Source organism: Nuphar pumila, chromosome 9, assembly GCF_984573655.1.
Source record: "Nuphar pumila chromosome 9, dmNupPumi1.hap1.1, whole genome shotgun sequence".
NCBI classification, from domain to species: domain Eukaryota; kingdom Viridiplantae; phylum Streptophyta; class Magnoliopsida; order Nymphaeales; family Nymphaeaceae; genus Nuphar; species Nuphar pumila.
Window position 1 is genome coordinate 126,817,442 of NC_143257.1, and position 14,776 is coordinate 126,832,217.

A 14,776-nucleotide genomic window follows, 5' to 3' on the forward strand; every position below is an offset into this window, starting at 1 on the left:
GGACGTCGTTAGTACAAAACTCACAGCTGCAAATCCTTTGTCGCAAGGTCAAAGTTGGGTGGCCAAAAGAAGCTTGGGGCTTCATGCTAACAAGCTCAGTGAGCAACCCATTTTTTTTCGGTTATTAAAAAAAACGAAAAAAGAGATTGAGGGTCCAAACCCAGATAGCGATCCAAGACCAACATAGTTAAAATCCGATAAGCGTCCCTCCGGGTCCCTCCGATCGGACCTACATATCAGGCAAGAGGCAACCCAAGTTTACTTCACTGCCTTCATTGCGCACTTAATAACTAGATATCTGGTCCTGTTGATTCGGACCCTGGACTGGACCAAGATCCATACCTCTTGACAGTGCCACAAGTGCAAGTGCACCTGCGCATGACGGACAGACAGAAGCGTATCACACGTGGTCTAATTGACACGTGTAAACTAGAAGAAGGATAACAAACCAAATAAGCAAGTAAACCGAGTCCTGATCGGGTGCTATCACATGGCACAAAATTTGTGCATCATGCACCTGATTGCCCTCCATCAGGCCTGGGGCCCCACAACTGACAGGCCTGTCCTTAAAATGGAGGGTGATAGGTGCTTAATGCACAAATATTTGTGCAATCATATTGCACCTGATCTTTTCACAAGTAGATCAACACACAAATCAAGCTCAAAAGAGCCATGATCATGGGAGCAAGCAACTCATGAATTAAAAATTAAGAAAATAATTAAATACACAGTAAGTGAAAAGAACAGGCAAGTGCCAATTTAAATATAATATTAAACCAAGAGACAAAAAAAAAGAGAGAAAAGAATGGACCAGCAGTAACTTATATATAATATAATTTTCTTTTCTTTTTTTTTTACCATTTTTTTAAATCTTGGGGTTGGAAAATGGCAGCCTCCTTAGACTTGAAGTTGCTTAGGTCGTGCTCATTTGTATGTGTGTGGTGGAGTAGCAAAATGTAGCCATCATGGTAGGTGAGGGCCCCTACCAATACCAACCCTCCCTCACTCACCAATAGCATTCCTAGTCGGTAGCAGCCCCACAAAGATGATTCCTTTTGGCACATGTCACCATCAATCTTGGTGTAACACTTTCCACAAATCTCGAAATTGGGATTTTCGTGGTGAAGAAAAAATTTCACAATAAATTAAAAAAATTGGATTTTAGAAAAATCATGAGAAAGATATTGACATATGTAAATTTTAAAGATTTAAAAAAGTTGCAAATTGTAAAGATCCTAACATCGTTATAAGATCTTGATATTCTAAAAATAGGTGATATTTCAGAAATATTACAAGTTTTTAAGAATTTATCTATTTATTTAATGTCTTGTGATATTTTAAAATACTTGACAATATTTGTGACTGTGGTATAACATCACCTGATTGGGCATGGGACTGAATTATTTGTAAAAATGTAGAATTGATGTGACAATTTTGGGGGTGAAGGGTGGTCAGTGTGTTGATCCCTACCCTTACAAATCGTGATATGTGAGACTCTCACCTACTCCTTGTAAATGGCAGTTAACCAAAGTGAAAAGGCCTAAATCTTTATTGAAAAATAGCCTTGGTTGAATGAAATTGATCTAGACATGAAATCTAACTAATGTTTGGTTTGTTATCTTGATGACTTTAAACCAAGAAAGAAACTATTATGTACGAGTGCAAGAAATACTAGCTAGCAGGGTTTTATTAGAAGTTGCTTTCATGTGATTGAGGAGTTTGAGCAGATTGTCAAGTAAGTTAGGTGGTTTCCTCTAATCCAAGGACTTGGGGAAGAGTCAGTTTGGACTGGCAACCAAAATATGGTAGATTTGCCACCTAACCATTTTCTGTAACTTCATTGGCTTGCCTACTTATTGGGTCCCAATTTGACTAAAAGGATTGAGAAAGCACTACTAGACTAAAATGAGGAATCTATGACATGAAAATGACTACTTGGTTTGCATTCCAATACCTTACTCTCAGTTCAATTTGCTGCTTTGTCTAACTTGACTGTTGGTTTGGTTGACTCTCCAATTTGTGCTCTAGTGAAAGTTCATGCACATCATATAGCATGCACTAAGTGTTGGTATCAAAGCATGGAAGCAACAAAAATAAATTTGGACATGCTAAAAACTTCATCCTTTCTCTTTGGTTTAACAACAATATTAGGCTAAATATTCGACCAAGGCACTCATTCTCCAAAACCTATAAAGAAAATAGCTAGAGTTAGCAGTAGACAGAATCATGGAAATTGATGGGCAAATATTACCCATACATTCAATTCCATGTGCATGCTCTAAAGGCTTGCTAATTGATAGAAAAGTGCTTCAAATACTTAACTTGAAAGAGTCTAAGCAGGAAAAATGGAAAAGATATGCAAGTTCTTATGAAGGGTGCTAAATGGCAGCTTGGCAATGGCAAGTCGATTTCCTTTTGGTTTGATCCTTGGGCATTTCATCAACCTCTGTGTTCATATCTTAATTTGCACATTGATAACAACAAACAACAACAACTACGTCTTCATATCCCAAAACAATTGGGGTCGGCGATATGAACCAAAAAAGAAAATCATTTTGGGTCTTCCACATGAATCCTTCTCCTCCAATCATTTCTATCCAATGCCATGTCCTCGGTGAGGTTCAAAGCATTCATATCCTTTCCTATCACTTCCATCCATGTCTTCCTAGGCCTACCCCGACCACTTTTAACTAATATATTTTCTCATTTCTCTATCCTTCTAACTGGAGCATCATTAGGCCTTCGCCGAATATGTCCAAACCACCGTAAACGATTCTCTCTCATCTTATTTTCAATGGGTGCAAATTTGCACATTGATACTTCAATTTAATTATAGGAATCTCAACGATACCTCTGTTGCTGACATGTTGGAGTACTCCACCACCTTGCTTGATTGCAGTATATCCAATTATTCAATACATCTGTATCCTGCAGTATCTCACATTTTGCAACAAATTAGTTGGGATCCTTATAAACCTTCCATTTGGTTCTTCTTGTAATACCTTGTTCTCTCCTCTGTACTTGGCGTGGTGGGGGTGTGACTAACACCAGCTTGCCAATAAAAAAAAGTTGTTCCCAACGGATCTAAGACCTTGTTTGGAATCTCAGCCCGGTGGTAGCTAAGGATGCAGTTAAGGAATCTTCAAAATTTGTGGTTTTAGCAAATCCACATGGTTGTTTGGAATAGTGAAAGAGTATACAACGAGCTTCTCATTGCTAAACGATCGAGTTTGCAGCACCAGCTAATTAAGTGGCATAACCTCAGTATACATAATCGGGTTGGGTTTAATTAGTCGGATTTGTGTTTGAATGCAAACTCATTACCGAACCCAAACCCGACTATTAATCAAAACCAAATCCGGCTACCAAACCCAAATCATTAGATTCGGATTCAGGTTACATCTGACCTGTTGACATCCCTAGATTCAGATCAATTTGAATTAAAATATGATGAAACAAGCTAGCGCCAGGGTTGCAAAATGGTCAGATTCAAGAAGCCAAATTTGCAAAATTTTGCAGTGAGAGCGGATCCTATGAAATGCTGTCATCCAGCCTCCATAACCACTAACCCTGCCTCTCATGGGTCCCGCTTTGTACTGAACTACAGTGGAGGGAGGGCGGTGTTAGTGGTTGTGTAAGCTAAAGTCACCCAGCGTTTCATACGATCGGCTCTCCATCACGGTACTCGCTGATGGACAAGGGAACCTCAGAGGATTAACCAACCGAGGGCCAGCCAATGTGCAGTGGGTGATTGAAATATTTCTCCCTTAGCAATTGGGGGCCCCACCACCGAGGTGGTATCCCATGTGGTAAGCCGGGTCCTGTGCCAAGCTGAAGGCCCATGTTTGAATCTCTCTGTCACATGGGGGGGGGCTTAAGAGATATCTGGCAGGTTGACAAATATCGCAAGATTTATGAAAATCTCGCTATAATATCGCGAGAAATTGCCTGAAAGTTTAAAATGGCAGTTTCTCATGAGATTTTCAAAATATCCCAAGATTTATGAAAAAAACATAAATACCGCGATTTAAACGCGAAATTTACATTTTAAACGACTATTTATAGCAAAAAAAAATCATGTACTTTTATTTTTAAATGAATTTTATTAATATTTTCTTAAAAAAAGTAATTTTTATATATTTTAAATTTATTTTTTTATTGCCGAGATTTTGCCAAAAAAATGCGAGATTTATGAATTTTTTTTTTCAATTTCTCGAGAGTTTTTTGAAAAACGAGTACTTGCCGATAAAAACGTTTGTCACTATGATATTAAAAAAAAAAGAAAGATTGGGGACCTCTATTTCAAGAGGAGAGGAAACAAGACGATCCTTTGGCTTTTTTGGCAATCCAACTTGCATGCCATCACGAAACAAAGCTACAAGCCAAAAGAATTGAAACTTTACAAATATTGGGTTATGCTTAAGAGGTAAATGGTAATGAAAGCATTAGAAGACAAGGACATCGGGGCAACCAAAAGTCCACGAATTCCATCCTCTATCTCATAGAAACACCAAGGATCCAATGCCATGAATTAATGCAAAAATGGTCAGTAACACCAGTGTAACGTGCCCAAGTTTGTGAAATCAAGCACAACCAAACACTAATTAACGCTCATGGTCAACCAGAAATACTGAAATTTGTGAACTTGGTCGCAAACTACAGGACGCCCAAACGCTTAGCCTTAGTTATGTCATCTCATAATTCATTTTTCTTCGTAAAAAGCACCTTTTAATGGCGGCATAAGATGCCACTAAGTTTGGTGGTGACCTAAGGACCTTTGAAGCGAAAATTAAATTATTGATTTACAGACAATCTAAGCTCCATATATAACCACAAAAATCAAACCATGGGCCCACCGTTGTCACCAACAATTTGGTGTGTCAACTGGTAGGGGTTGGTTCGAACCTAAGTAGAACCAGACCCATACCTGATTTGAGATACTGGTACTGAGTCTGGATCAGGGTTCAATCAGACCCACCATAAGAGAAACCATACCAGATAAAAATAAATTTATTTATCCTCTTTACAATGAAAAATAGTGTATCTTTGTCGAAACTCGGGTCGGTTTTGAGTCTGGTATGAAATTTCACAAACCATACCTGGCTCCATATATTGATCGGACCTTTCTGGTTCGACTCGAATTCTAATCGAACCTTCTTATTTATCACCAAATGTAATGTTTGGTAGGGGTTGGGTCCGGGGTCAAACCCGACCCATTGACACTCCTACCAACAATCTCCCTGCAGCAGGGATCCCATGCAATGTAATTGCACAAAAAAAGTGTGCTACCCCATCTTCTTGGGCAACAATTGACCCATTTTAGATGTGGGTCCCACAAAAGCTAACCCATGTATAGGGTTGGGCAACGGGCCGGGCAGCCCGATGGGCTAAGCCAACCCAGCCCGCCATGGGTCAGGTTCAGGTCAAGGTTTTAGGCCTGGGCCTGTTAGCTACAAAGCCGAAACTCGACATGTTATATACATGATCAGGTCCGGGTCAGCCCACAGGCTACTTGGCTTGAGCTATTTATTAATTTTTAGTAATATTAAAAATAAAAAATTTAATTAATTGCATTGTAACTTGATAACTATTATTATTTACCTAATTAGTTGCATTAATTTTATGAAAACTAAAAAGATAATTAGTTGGGTGCCTGAGAACTTATTAATTATTTATTACTTACCTAATTAGTTGCACTAATTAGTTTGGTCTGCGGTGGGCCGGGCCGGTTTAGACCCGGCCCGCTTTACATTGGCCCATTGGGCCAGTGACCAAGCCATGGGCTGCCCTTCAAACCCAAGCCTGTTAAAGAACCGGGCCAAAGTTAGTAAATGGGCCAGACCATCTCCGGGCCAGGCAACACTTAAAGTGGGCTGAGCTACACCTACCCAAGTTATCGAATAAAAAACATGTACCACTCTCTGAAAACTTGCAACATTTTTTTTTTCGAAAAATAAATGACAGGGGAAAAGAAATTCGATAGGTGTGTAATTAAAAAAAACTATACTAAAAAATAAAAAAACTGTAAAAAAAAATCAATATTTTTGAAACTTTAGCACTCTTGGTAATATAGTGATAAGATTATGACAAGTAATATAATGCAAATAGGAGAGATTTTGAAACTTTTGCGGTATTATAGGAATTTTAACAGTTTGTGAACATCTCCTGTGATAATAAAGATTTATAAAAAATCTTTGCCGATATTTGAGACTATATCTGCATTAGGTAGGTAAGTTCAGAACGGGTCCAGATCTCCTCACGTTTAATTCTCATCCGGATCTGGCTGTTAGCGAAAACACATCTGTAACTTATTGGGATCCAGATCTAAAAGTATATACCCAGATCCATGACTAGCATAAGCTGGGTAATCTCAAACGGGCTAAAGTGAATTGGATGTGGGTCAGTATCTTTCTTTTTGCCCCGAATATGTAGAAGTGGGTCGGATCCAACAAATGCACTGACGTGACTCTTCGTCTCATGGAAACTTAGTAGACCCGGTCCAAATTCAAGCATAGTATAGACATGTATCTCATTTTGGGATTATATCCATTAATAAAAGACTGATGCGGGTCGGCGCTTCAATTTTCTCACAACTCATCTGATTTACCTTCTATTTATTTCTTTTCATTTATCCTATAATGGGTCGGATCTTACCATGGATCTGAATCAAACACTGACTTGATGCGGAGTTTATGTATTACTGGGTCTGATAGACCAGATTCAAGCTCCACCGGAATATGCATGGAATCGGCCCCATCGTAGGTCCATGACCTCTATTATGGGATAGATCTGGACAGGATCTCGGCTAGAGGTGCAAACGGATTGAGTTTGGTAATTGTTCTGATCCAAATCCAATACCTTGTTCTTGGATATGGATCTTGAAATATGATCTGAAAGTGTAAAGGATCATATTTAGTTTCATCTGAATCATATTTCTCTATCGAATCTATGCCCAAGCGAAAACCAGATCCTATCAGTTTCTGTTTCTCTTTTTTATAAGGGGAAAAGAAGAGCTCTATTTCCTGCTTTTCCCCATGGATCCAGTATTACCATATAGAATCCAGACTTATATTCAGCTATACTTCTTCAAAGATTATTCTGATCCCGATCCATATTTGGATTTATTGCTTGAATTGGGATCTGGTTTGGATGAACCGTAACATGATCCCATGCGTTTGCATCTCTGGATCTCAAACTGGAACATAAACAGGTTGAATTCGGTTCAGATGTAAGTTTTACGGAAATCCTACTGATCCAAATCGGAACCATTGACAACAGAGTTGTCTAGGGATGTCAATGAATCAGATTTTATCCGATATCCCATCTAATTCAATCTCTTTTAGTTGCATTTGGTAAGCCAAAACAATACCCGATTATATTCAGATGCGGATATATTACTGAATTTTTGCTTTCTAATTCGATGAATATCTGAATCCGTTTACATGTAAGAAATGTATGAGCTTTGCCCATCTGAATCCGAATCTGTTTAGCCAATATCCGATTAGTCGAACATGGTATTGGGCACATCGGATCCAAATTCCAACTGTTTACATATCCAGACTAGAGACGCCAAAAGATGCACAATTGGCAGTTTATGACTGGAGGGCTTAATCTTCAAATAATCGTTTTAGAAGAAAGCGAAAAGAAGAAGAAAATAAAATTATAAAAATCAACTACTCAAAAAGGAAAATGTAAGGGGCAAAAATGGAATAACAGAGAGTTGCGGGCATACTCATTTCACTCACCCCACCCACCCACCCGCCATCTCGATATCCGGGTTGCCAGCCCTATAAATACCGCACTTCCCCGCCCTGCTCCCTCGCGTCTCTCCGACTCCGCAGATCTCTCATTTCCTTCCCCGTTCTCGCTTGAACTCGTCAAGAGATCCGAGGCCACACCTTTGAGGTAAATCTCCTCGCTCTCCGCGTCGCTCTCTTCTCCTTCTTCGCCCTGTTGTAGTCTTCTTTCTCTGTTTCGTTCGCTCCGATCTAAGATCTGTAGCGCTAGGAGCTGCTCCCGCTTCCTTCTCTGTATCATCGGTCTGGTTTTCTTTACGGTAGCAGCGGAGAAACAGTAGGTCTAGGTTCTTTTAGGAGGTGAGTTTCGTCCCTTTTCTACTGTTCTACGCGGTAGGATACGTCGAAGTTGTGCTCGAGATCTGGTTTTCACGGTGATTCTAGATCGCGCTTTTTTTCCCCTTTTTTGTTTTTGCTTTGCTTTTTCCTGTTGAGGTCCGGATCTGGAGTTCTCATACCGGATTCGGTGGAGTTTTGTTTTTGTAGAAGTGTACACTTGTCGCGTACTTTTTTGTCTTCGTTTTCTGGTTTTCTTATCTCTGTTTCGTCTAGTTGATGATGATTTCAACGAGATTTATGTGATTGCGAACCAGATTAGAGTATGATGATTGCTAAAATTTAGAGAATTTACTGGTTTCTTTACATAGAAAGAAGCTTCTGTGTCAGACCTGAATCTGGATGAGTGAAGATGTTGTAGATCTGGTTTTGGAACTCTGGGATCTGATGGTTTAAGTTGACCTTTGCAACATTTCTTTCGTTTGCCTGGTTTCGTTTCTCCACTACTCAAAAGAGTTTTAGATCTGGTTTTGTTGTTTTAATTCATCTTTGTTTCAAGTTTCTAGATCGTTTCATTGGTTGCGTTTTAAGACTTCCACTGGGATAAGACTTTGTTTTTTCATTATGATTGTTTTAGTCCCGCTGCCTCATTACGTTTATTTTATTTCTACCGTAACACACGTCTTTTGCTTAACTTGAATGTTTTAATCGTTTTAGTTTTTTCTATGTTGGATCTATTCATTTGTCTGTTGTTTTGCATGGATCTGAATATTTTTGTAGCGAAGAGTTCCTATTTCACCCTGTTCACTTTGATCTACACTTGTTTTATGGATTGTAGCCCTTTTCAGTATTCGGATGTTTAATTTTCTTTTTTAAATTGCAACCTTGGTCCACAGACCCCTGTTTGTATTTTAAACGATCCGTTTCTTGTTCTTTTTGGACATCCTATCAGTCTCAGAGTTTCCTTCTTAACCTTGGGTGCACTGTACGTGGTTCATTTTATGGCTGTGTGAAGATCAAGTTCCGTGGTATTAAAATTGGTGCCTGTGCTGTCCTTTAAAATGCTTTACACTTATTGGGCCCTGTTGGCTGTTGAATTTCATTTTTACCCTATATATATGTATTGGGTAATACATCCTTGCTAAATGAAATATTCTAAATGGGTTTTTTTCGGTTTTTCCTGTGTTTTTTCTTTTGAGGTTCCGACCTCATAAATGTGTTGGAATGGTCGTTTTACTAGGAACCCGCACCTGATCATGTGTTTTCGATAAAAAAGGGCATTTGGAGCCTGAAAAGTTTACAAAGATTTTGGACCGATGATTTTCCGAACCCTATAAAAACCCACCCATGTGTCGGAATCAAACGCTTCAATTAGTGATCACATCTGTACGGTCAGACTTTAAAAAATAAAAATAAAAAAGCCTGAAAAACCCATTTAGCATATATATATATATATATATATATATATATATATATATATATATATATATATATATATATATCACCATCAATGCTTTACCGGACCTTTGATTGAAACTCAAAGTATAGTTTCTCTTGGCATTTCTTGATCTGTTTCTAGCTTGCAAGTAACTGCATGTAAATTTTGATCTGGTAACCGTGCATGCATCTACAAATGCATGCGATGTTTATATGTTTAGAGTTATATTGGAAGATCATCCTTTTTACTGATCATTGCGTGGATCTGTTGAATCAGCACAATGGCATCACACATTGTTGGATACCCTCGGATGGGCCCAAAGAGAGAGCTCAAATTTGCATTGGAATCATTCTGGGATGGAAAGAGCAGTGCTGAGGATCTACAGAAGGTTGCCAAGAATCTGAGGTTGTCCATCTGGAAACAGATGGTTGATGCTGGGATTAAGTACATCCCCAGCAACACCTTTTCTTACTATGATCAGGTTCTTGATACCACCGCAATGCTCGGGGCTGTACCTCCTAGGTATGGCTGGAATGGTGGAGAGATTGGGTTTGACACCTTCTTCTCCATGGCTAGAGGAAATGCTACCCTTCCTGCTATGGAGATGACCAAATGGTTTGACACCAACTAGTAAGTATTCTTTCCCTGTTTTTCTTTCACGTACGTGAATGCCAAAGATTGTTGAAGATTCATTTTCTAGTTTCTATCAATTTGATTTTCTCTTCAATTTCTCTGTTTACTTGCTTTGCTGACCATATTCTTTCGAAACAGCCACTTTATTGTGCCTGAGTTGGGACCTGAGCTGAAATTCTCTTATGCATCACACAAAGCTGTGTCTGAATACAAGGAGGCAAAAGAGGTATTATTATCTTTATAAAATAAGTTGTAATAGTTTACCAGTGCAAACCCAGATATGGGACACCATGCTTGTTTCTGAATGTTTTGTTATTTGCTGGATCTTATAAACTTATATTTTTACGCTGTGGTGTTTGTGTTTGATGTAGATTGGAGTTGACACTGTTCCTGTCATTGTTGGTCCTGTCTCCTATCTGTTGCTGTCGAAACCAGCAAAGGGTGTTGACAAATCTTTCTCTCTTCTATCTCTATTGGGAAAGATCCTCCCAGTGTACAAGTAAGGATCGGTAGCTAGCACAATGACATTAGTCATTCTGTTTGGAGGCATGGGATTATTTTTTCTCACAGCAATCTCTTCATCTCTGGACAGGGAAGTTATTGCTGAACTGAAGGCTGCTGGAGCAACCTGGATCCAATTTGATGAACCTACCCTTGTCCTGGATTTGGACTCTCACCAACTCCAAGCATTCACTGAGGCATACACAGAGTTGGAGTCATCCTTCTCTGGTTTGAATGTTCTTGTTGAAACCTACTTTGCTGATGTCCCTGCGGAGGCATACAAGTAAGATTCATTGTTTCACTTCAATGTGCTTATTGAGTTACTTTTGCATTTCTCTGAGTGATTCTGTGGTTTGCCAGGAACAAAGTTTTATTTGCAATTATTGAGCTTTCTTGTACCTAATTGGTTCTTTCTCATTCAGGACCATCACTTCGTTGAATGGTATTTCTGGATTTGGTTTTGATCTTGTCCGTGGAACAAAGACCATTGACTTGATCAAAAATGATTTTCCTGCGGGGAAATTCCTGTTTGCTGGAGTTGTTGATGGAAGGAACATCTGGGCTAATGATCTGGCTTCATCTCTTAGCACCCTACATGAGCTTGAGGCCCTTGTAGGAAAGGGTATGCAATTGTTCTTGGTCTTTTCACTTGATCCAGCACTATGGGATAGTGGAGAAAGTTTGCTTCTTAAGAAAAAAAAGAAAGATTTAGTGAAAGTTTGCTAATGCTTTTACTGTTTTGCTATTATACAGATAAGCTCGTTGTTTCCACTTCTTGCTCGCTTCTGCACACTGCTGTTGATCTTATCAATGAGACAAAGCTTGACAGCGAGATCAAGTCATGGTTGGCATTTGCTGCACAGAAAGTTGTTGAAGTGAATGCTCTAGCTAAGGCATTGGAGGGTCACAAGGATGAGGTATATACTTATCTATACATTCCTTTCATCTCTTTTCCTTTCATCTTTAGAAATACATAAACTGCTGTTTTTCTCCAGGCATTCTTCCAGGCCAACCACAGTGCTCATGCATCGAGAAAGTCCTCTCCAAGGGTTACCAATGAGGCTGTTCAGAAAGCTGTAAGTGCTACTGAAAAGATACGCATCCAATATTCCTTTGACTAAAGACCCGCTTCTGATAACCTAAACGTTGTTCACTAAAAAATGGTACTTTGTGTGCTTAGGCTGCTGCCTTGAAGGGATCTGACCACCGCCGAGCCACACCAGTGAGTGCTAGATTGGATGCACAACAGAAGAAACTAAACCTTCCCATTCTTCCAACAACCACAATTGGATCTTTCCCTCAAACCATGGATCTTAGGAGAGTGCGCCGTGAATACAAAGCAAACAAGTGAGCATTCATTTTTATCTTAATCCTACAACTAATTTGCGGTATTTGGTTATGTGAATTTCCATGCTTCAAAGCTAATATCCTGGACTTGTTGCAGGATTTCAGAAGAAGAATATGTGAATGCTATTAAGGAGGAGATCCGCAAAGTTGTCAAGCTGCAGGAAGATCTTGACATTGATGTCCTTGTGCATGGAGAGCCAGAGGTAGAAGATCAACCCATGTCAATTTGATCATCCTTGTTCTTGCAGTCTGATTAATTTATTTTCACTGCACTGCCATTTTCTGCAAAATATTCAATTATTGATACAAGAGCCCTTAGAGGTTCCTATTCAAAGCGCCTACTCGATCAAACTTTTCAAGAAATATCTGAAGTGTTATTGCCTTTTTTGCAGAGGAATGACATGGTTGAGTACTTTGGAGAACAGTTGCAAGGCTTTGCCTTCACAGTTAACGGGTGGGTGCAATCCTATGGGTCACGATGTGTCAAACCCCCAATCATCTATGGTGATGTGAGCCGCCCCAAGGCCATGACTGTATTCTGGTCCTCAGCGGCTCAGAGCATGACCAGCCGCCCCATGAAGGGAATGCTCACTGGTCCAGTGACCATCCTCAACTGGTCCTTTGTGAGGAATGACCAGCCTAGGTTCGAAACCTGCTACCAGATTGCCTTGGCTATCAAGGACGAAGTTGAGGACCTTGAAGCCGCTGGAATTCAGGTATTTTCTACACATTCAGCTCATGTGCCATAATGGTTCCCATAAGAAATATTGTTTGGCTTATGCTTTTGGTCTATCTATCTCAGGTGATCCAAATCGATGAGGCTGCTCTGAGAGAAGGGTTGCCTTTGCGCAAGTCAGAGCAGGGTTTCTACCTGGAATGGGCTGTTCACTCATTCAGAATCACCAATGTTGGTATCAAGGACACCACCCAGGTACTCTGAAATTACTGCACTTGTCTCTTTCCTGAGTCTTCCCTTCTTTTCAGCACAAACTACTAGATTTTTTTTTTGTTTATTTACAGCATCGTGGTCTGCTTTGGTTGTCCATTCCTGTAAATCAACTTAATTGATGCTTGTAAACAATGTACTTAAGTGGAGTTCAACTTTCTGCTAACAATTTAACAATGACCTCTTATGTTTTCAGATCCACACTCACATGTGCTACTCTAACTTCAATGACATTATCCGCTCCATCATAGACATGGATGCTGATGTGATCACCATTGAGAACTCCCGCTCTGATGAGAAGCTGCTCTCGGTCTTCCGTGAGGGTGTGAAATATGGTGCTGGCATTGGCCCCGGTGTCTATGATATCCACTCCCCTAGGATCCCAACTACAGAAGAGATTGCTGACCGTGTGAACAAGATGCTTGCTGTGCTGGAGACCAACATCTTGTGGGTGAACCCTGACTGTGGTCTCAAGACCAGGAAGTACAATGAGGTTGTCCCGGCATTGACCAACATGGTTGCTGCAGCCAAGCTCCTCCGAACCCAGTTGGCCAGCACAAAGTGAGTGGGGTACTAGGAGGGGTTATCTGAGTTCGTGTCCTATTTTTATCCTTCTACAAGGAGAAAGAAGAAGAGATTTTTCAGATTATTAGATGTTCCAATAACGTGTTTCTTAGTTAACTCGTGTAATGTTTCGGCAACCTAGGCCATTGGCCCATATGTTGCCTGTCAGTGTTCCTTTGCAGATCCTTTTGGCTGTTTGAGTTTTTTTTTTTCTTTCTTCTGCTGAAGGCGTAATGGCTTCTGTAATTTGATTTGAAAAGGAAATCTGAGAAAGAGGTGCTATTCTCTCCATTGATTATTTTGCCTGCTCAAGCCCAGGCATTTTTCGATGATCTTGTGGGTCGGATTAGACAATGGCTTCTGGGCTAGAACTGGACTGACCTATCATGTACTTGATCTATTGAGTTGCATAATTGGGGCTAGCTTAGAAGTTTTCTTTTTAATGACGAAGAACCCTCGCCAAGAACCGGGTCACTTAATGGGCTCGCTTCCCAGCGAGGTAAACCCTGGCTGGGGTCAGTGACACCCAAGCCAATGTTGTCAGTATGGGTGCCTGTCGGCCGATACGTTATCGGCAGAAAATCGATACGCATCACCCCTGAATCGATTATTTTTTAATAAATATTAAAAATATTAAAAATATTTAAAATTACGTTTTTAATATTTTAAAATATTATTTTAATGGTTTTAACATGTGTCACGTTCTGATTGACACGTAATGTTTCTTTTATTTTTTTGTGGATACAGAACGATTCACTTGAGTATCGGTATCGAGCGTTACAGCTGAATCGTTGGCCAAACAATTCGGGGCTGATACCGATGCTGACAACATTGGTTTAACCATGTGTTTTCAGCGTTACAACAATGTTTCTTTCACAATTACAACAATTCCATTACTTCTTCCACCGATTCCTTTAGACGATACGCCGTGTATAAACCGAGCACGACGGCCACCAAGACGAGGCCCACCGACGCCAAGGCGATCCGCGTCTTCCGAGTCTTCAAGCCGAGACGTTCACTCTTGATCTGTTCCTCCGCAAACTCAGCTGTACCGACCTCTTTCGCCGGTTTTCCGGCAGCAAGAGTTTCCTTTGGTGGCGTCGCCGGTGAATCTTTGAATGGCACGGCCACGTGGAGGACTCCGTTGTCGAACTTAGCCTTGATCTCGTTGCGTTTGGAGTTCTCGGGCATGCGAAACGATTGGCGGAAGCGGCTGGACTTTGTGTGGTCGATCTGGCGATCCGCGCTGATCATGATGTTGCTGGAGTTGTCGAT

The 14,776-nt window shown here is 40.2% G+C and overlaps 1 protein-coding gene across 1 annotated transcript; it reads left to right on the forward strand.

Annotated features, from left to right (window-relative positions):
• The first annotated feature begins 7,788 nt into the window (after positions 1-7,788).
• Positions 7,789-13,792, forward strand: LOC149829368 (5-methyltetrahydropteroyltriglutamate--homocysteine methyltransferase 1-like). Its single transcript, XM_090018071.1, has 13 exons — positions 7,789-7,905; positions 9,787-10,140; positions 10,282-10,369; positions 10,515-10,642; positions 10,736-10,927; positions 11,067-11,266; positions 11,398-11,561; positions 11,640-11,720; positions 11,825-11,991; positions 12,089-12,194; positions 12,384-12,707; positions 12,794-12,922; positions 13,134-13,792. The coding sequence occupies exons 2-13, from the start codon at positions 9,791-9,793 to the stop codon at positions 13,500-13,502; spliced, it is 2,298 nt and encodes a 765-aa protein (XP_089874197.1). The 5' UTR covers positions 7,789-7,905; positions 9,787-9,790; the 3' UTR covers positions 13,503-13,792.
• The last annotated feature ends 984 nt before the right edge of the window (positions 13,793-14,776 follow it).

Bases quoted from the DNA above. Each gene is read 5' to 3' on its own strand.
- LOC149829368 (XM_090018071.1), top strand. From the start codon at position 9,791: ATGGCATCACACATTGTTGGATACCCTCGGATGGGCCCAAAGAGAGAG. The intron at 10,141-10,281 runs GTAAGTATTCTT...CTTTCGAAACAG, and splicing joins AAATGGTTTGACACCAACTA to CCACTTTATTGTGCCTGAGT. The intron at 11,721-11,824 runs GTAAGTGCTACT...TTGTGTGCTTAG, and splicing joins ATGAGGCTGTTCAGAAAGCT to GCTGCTGCCTTGAAGGGATC.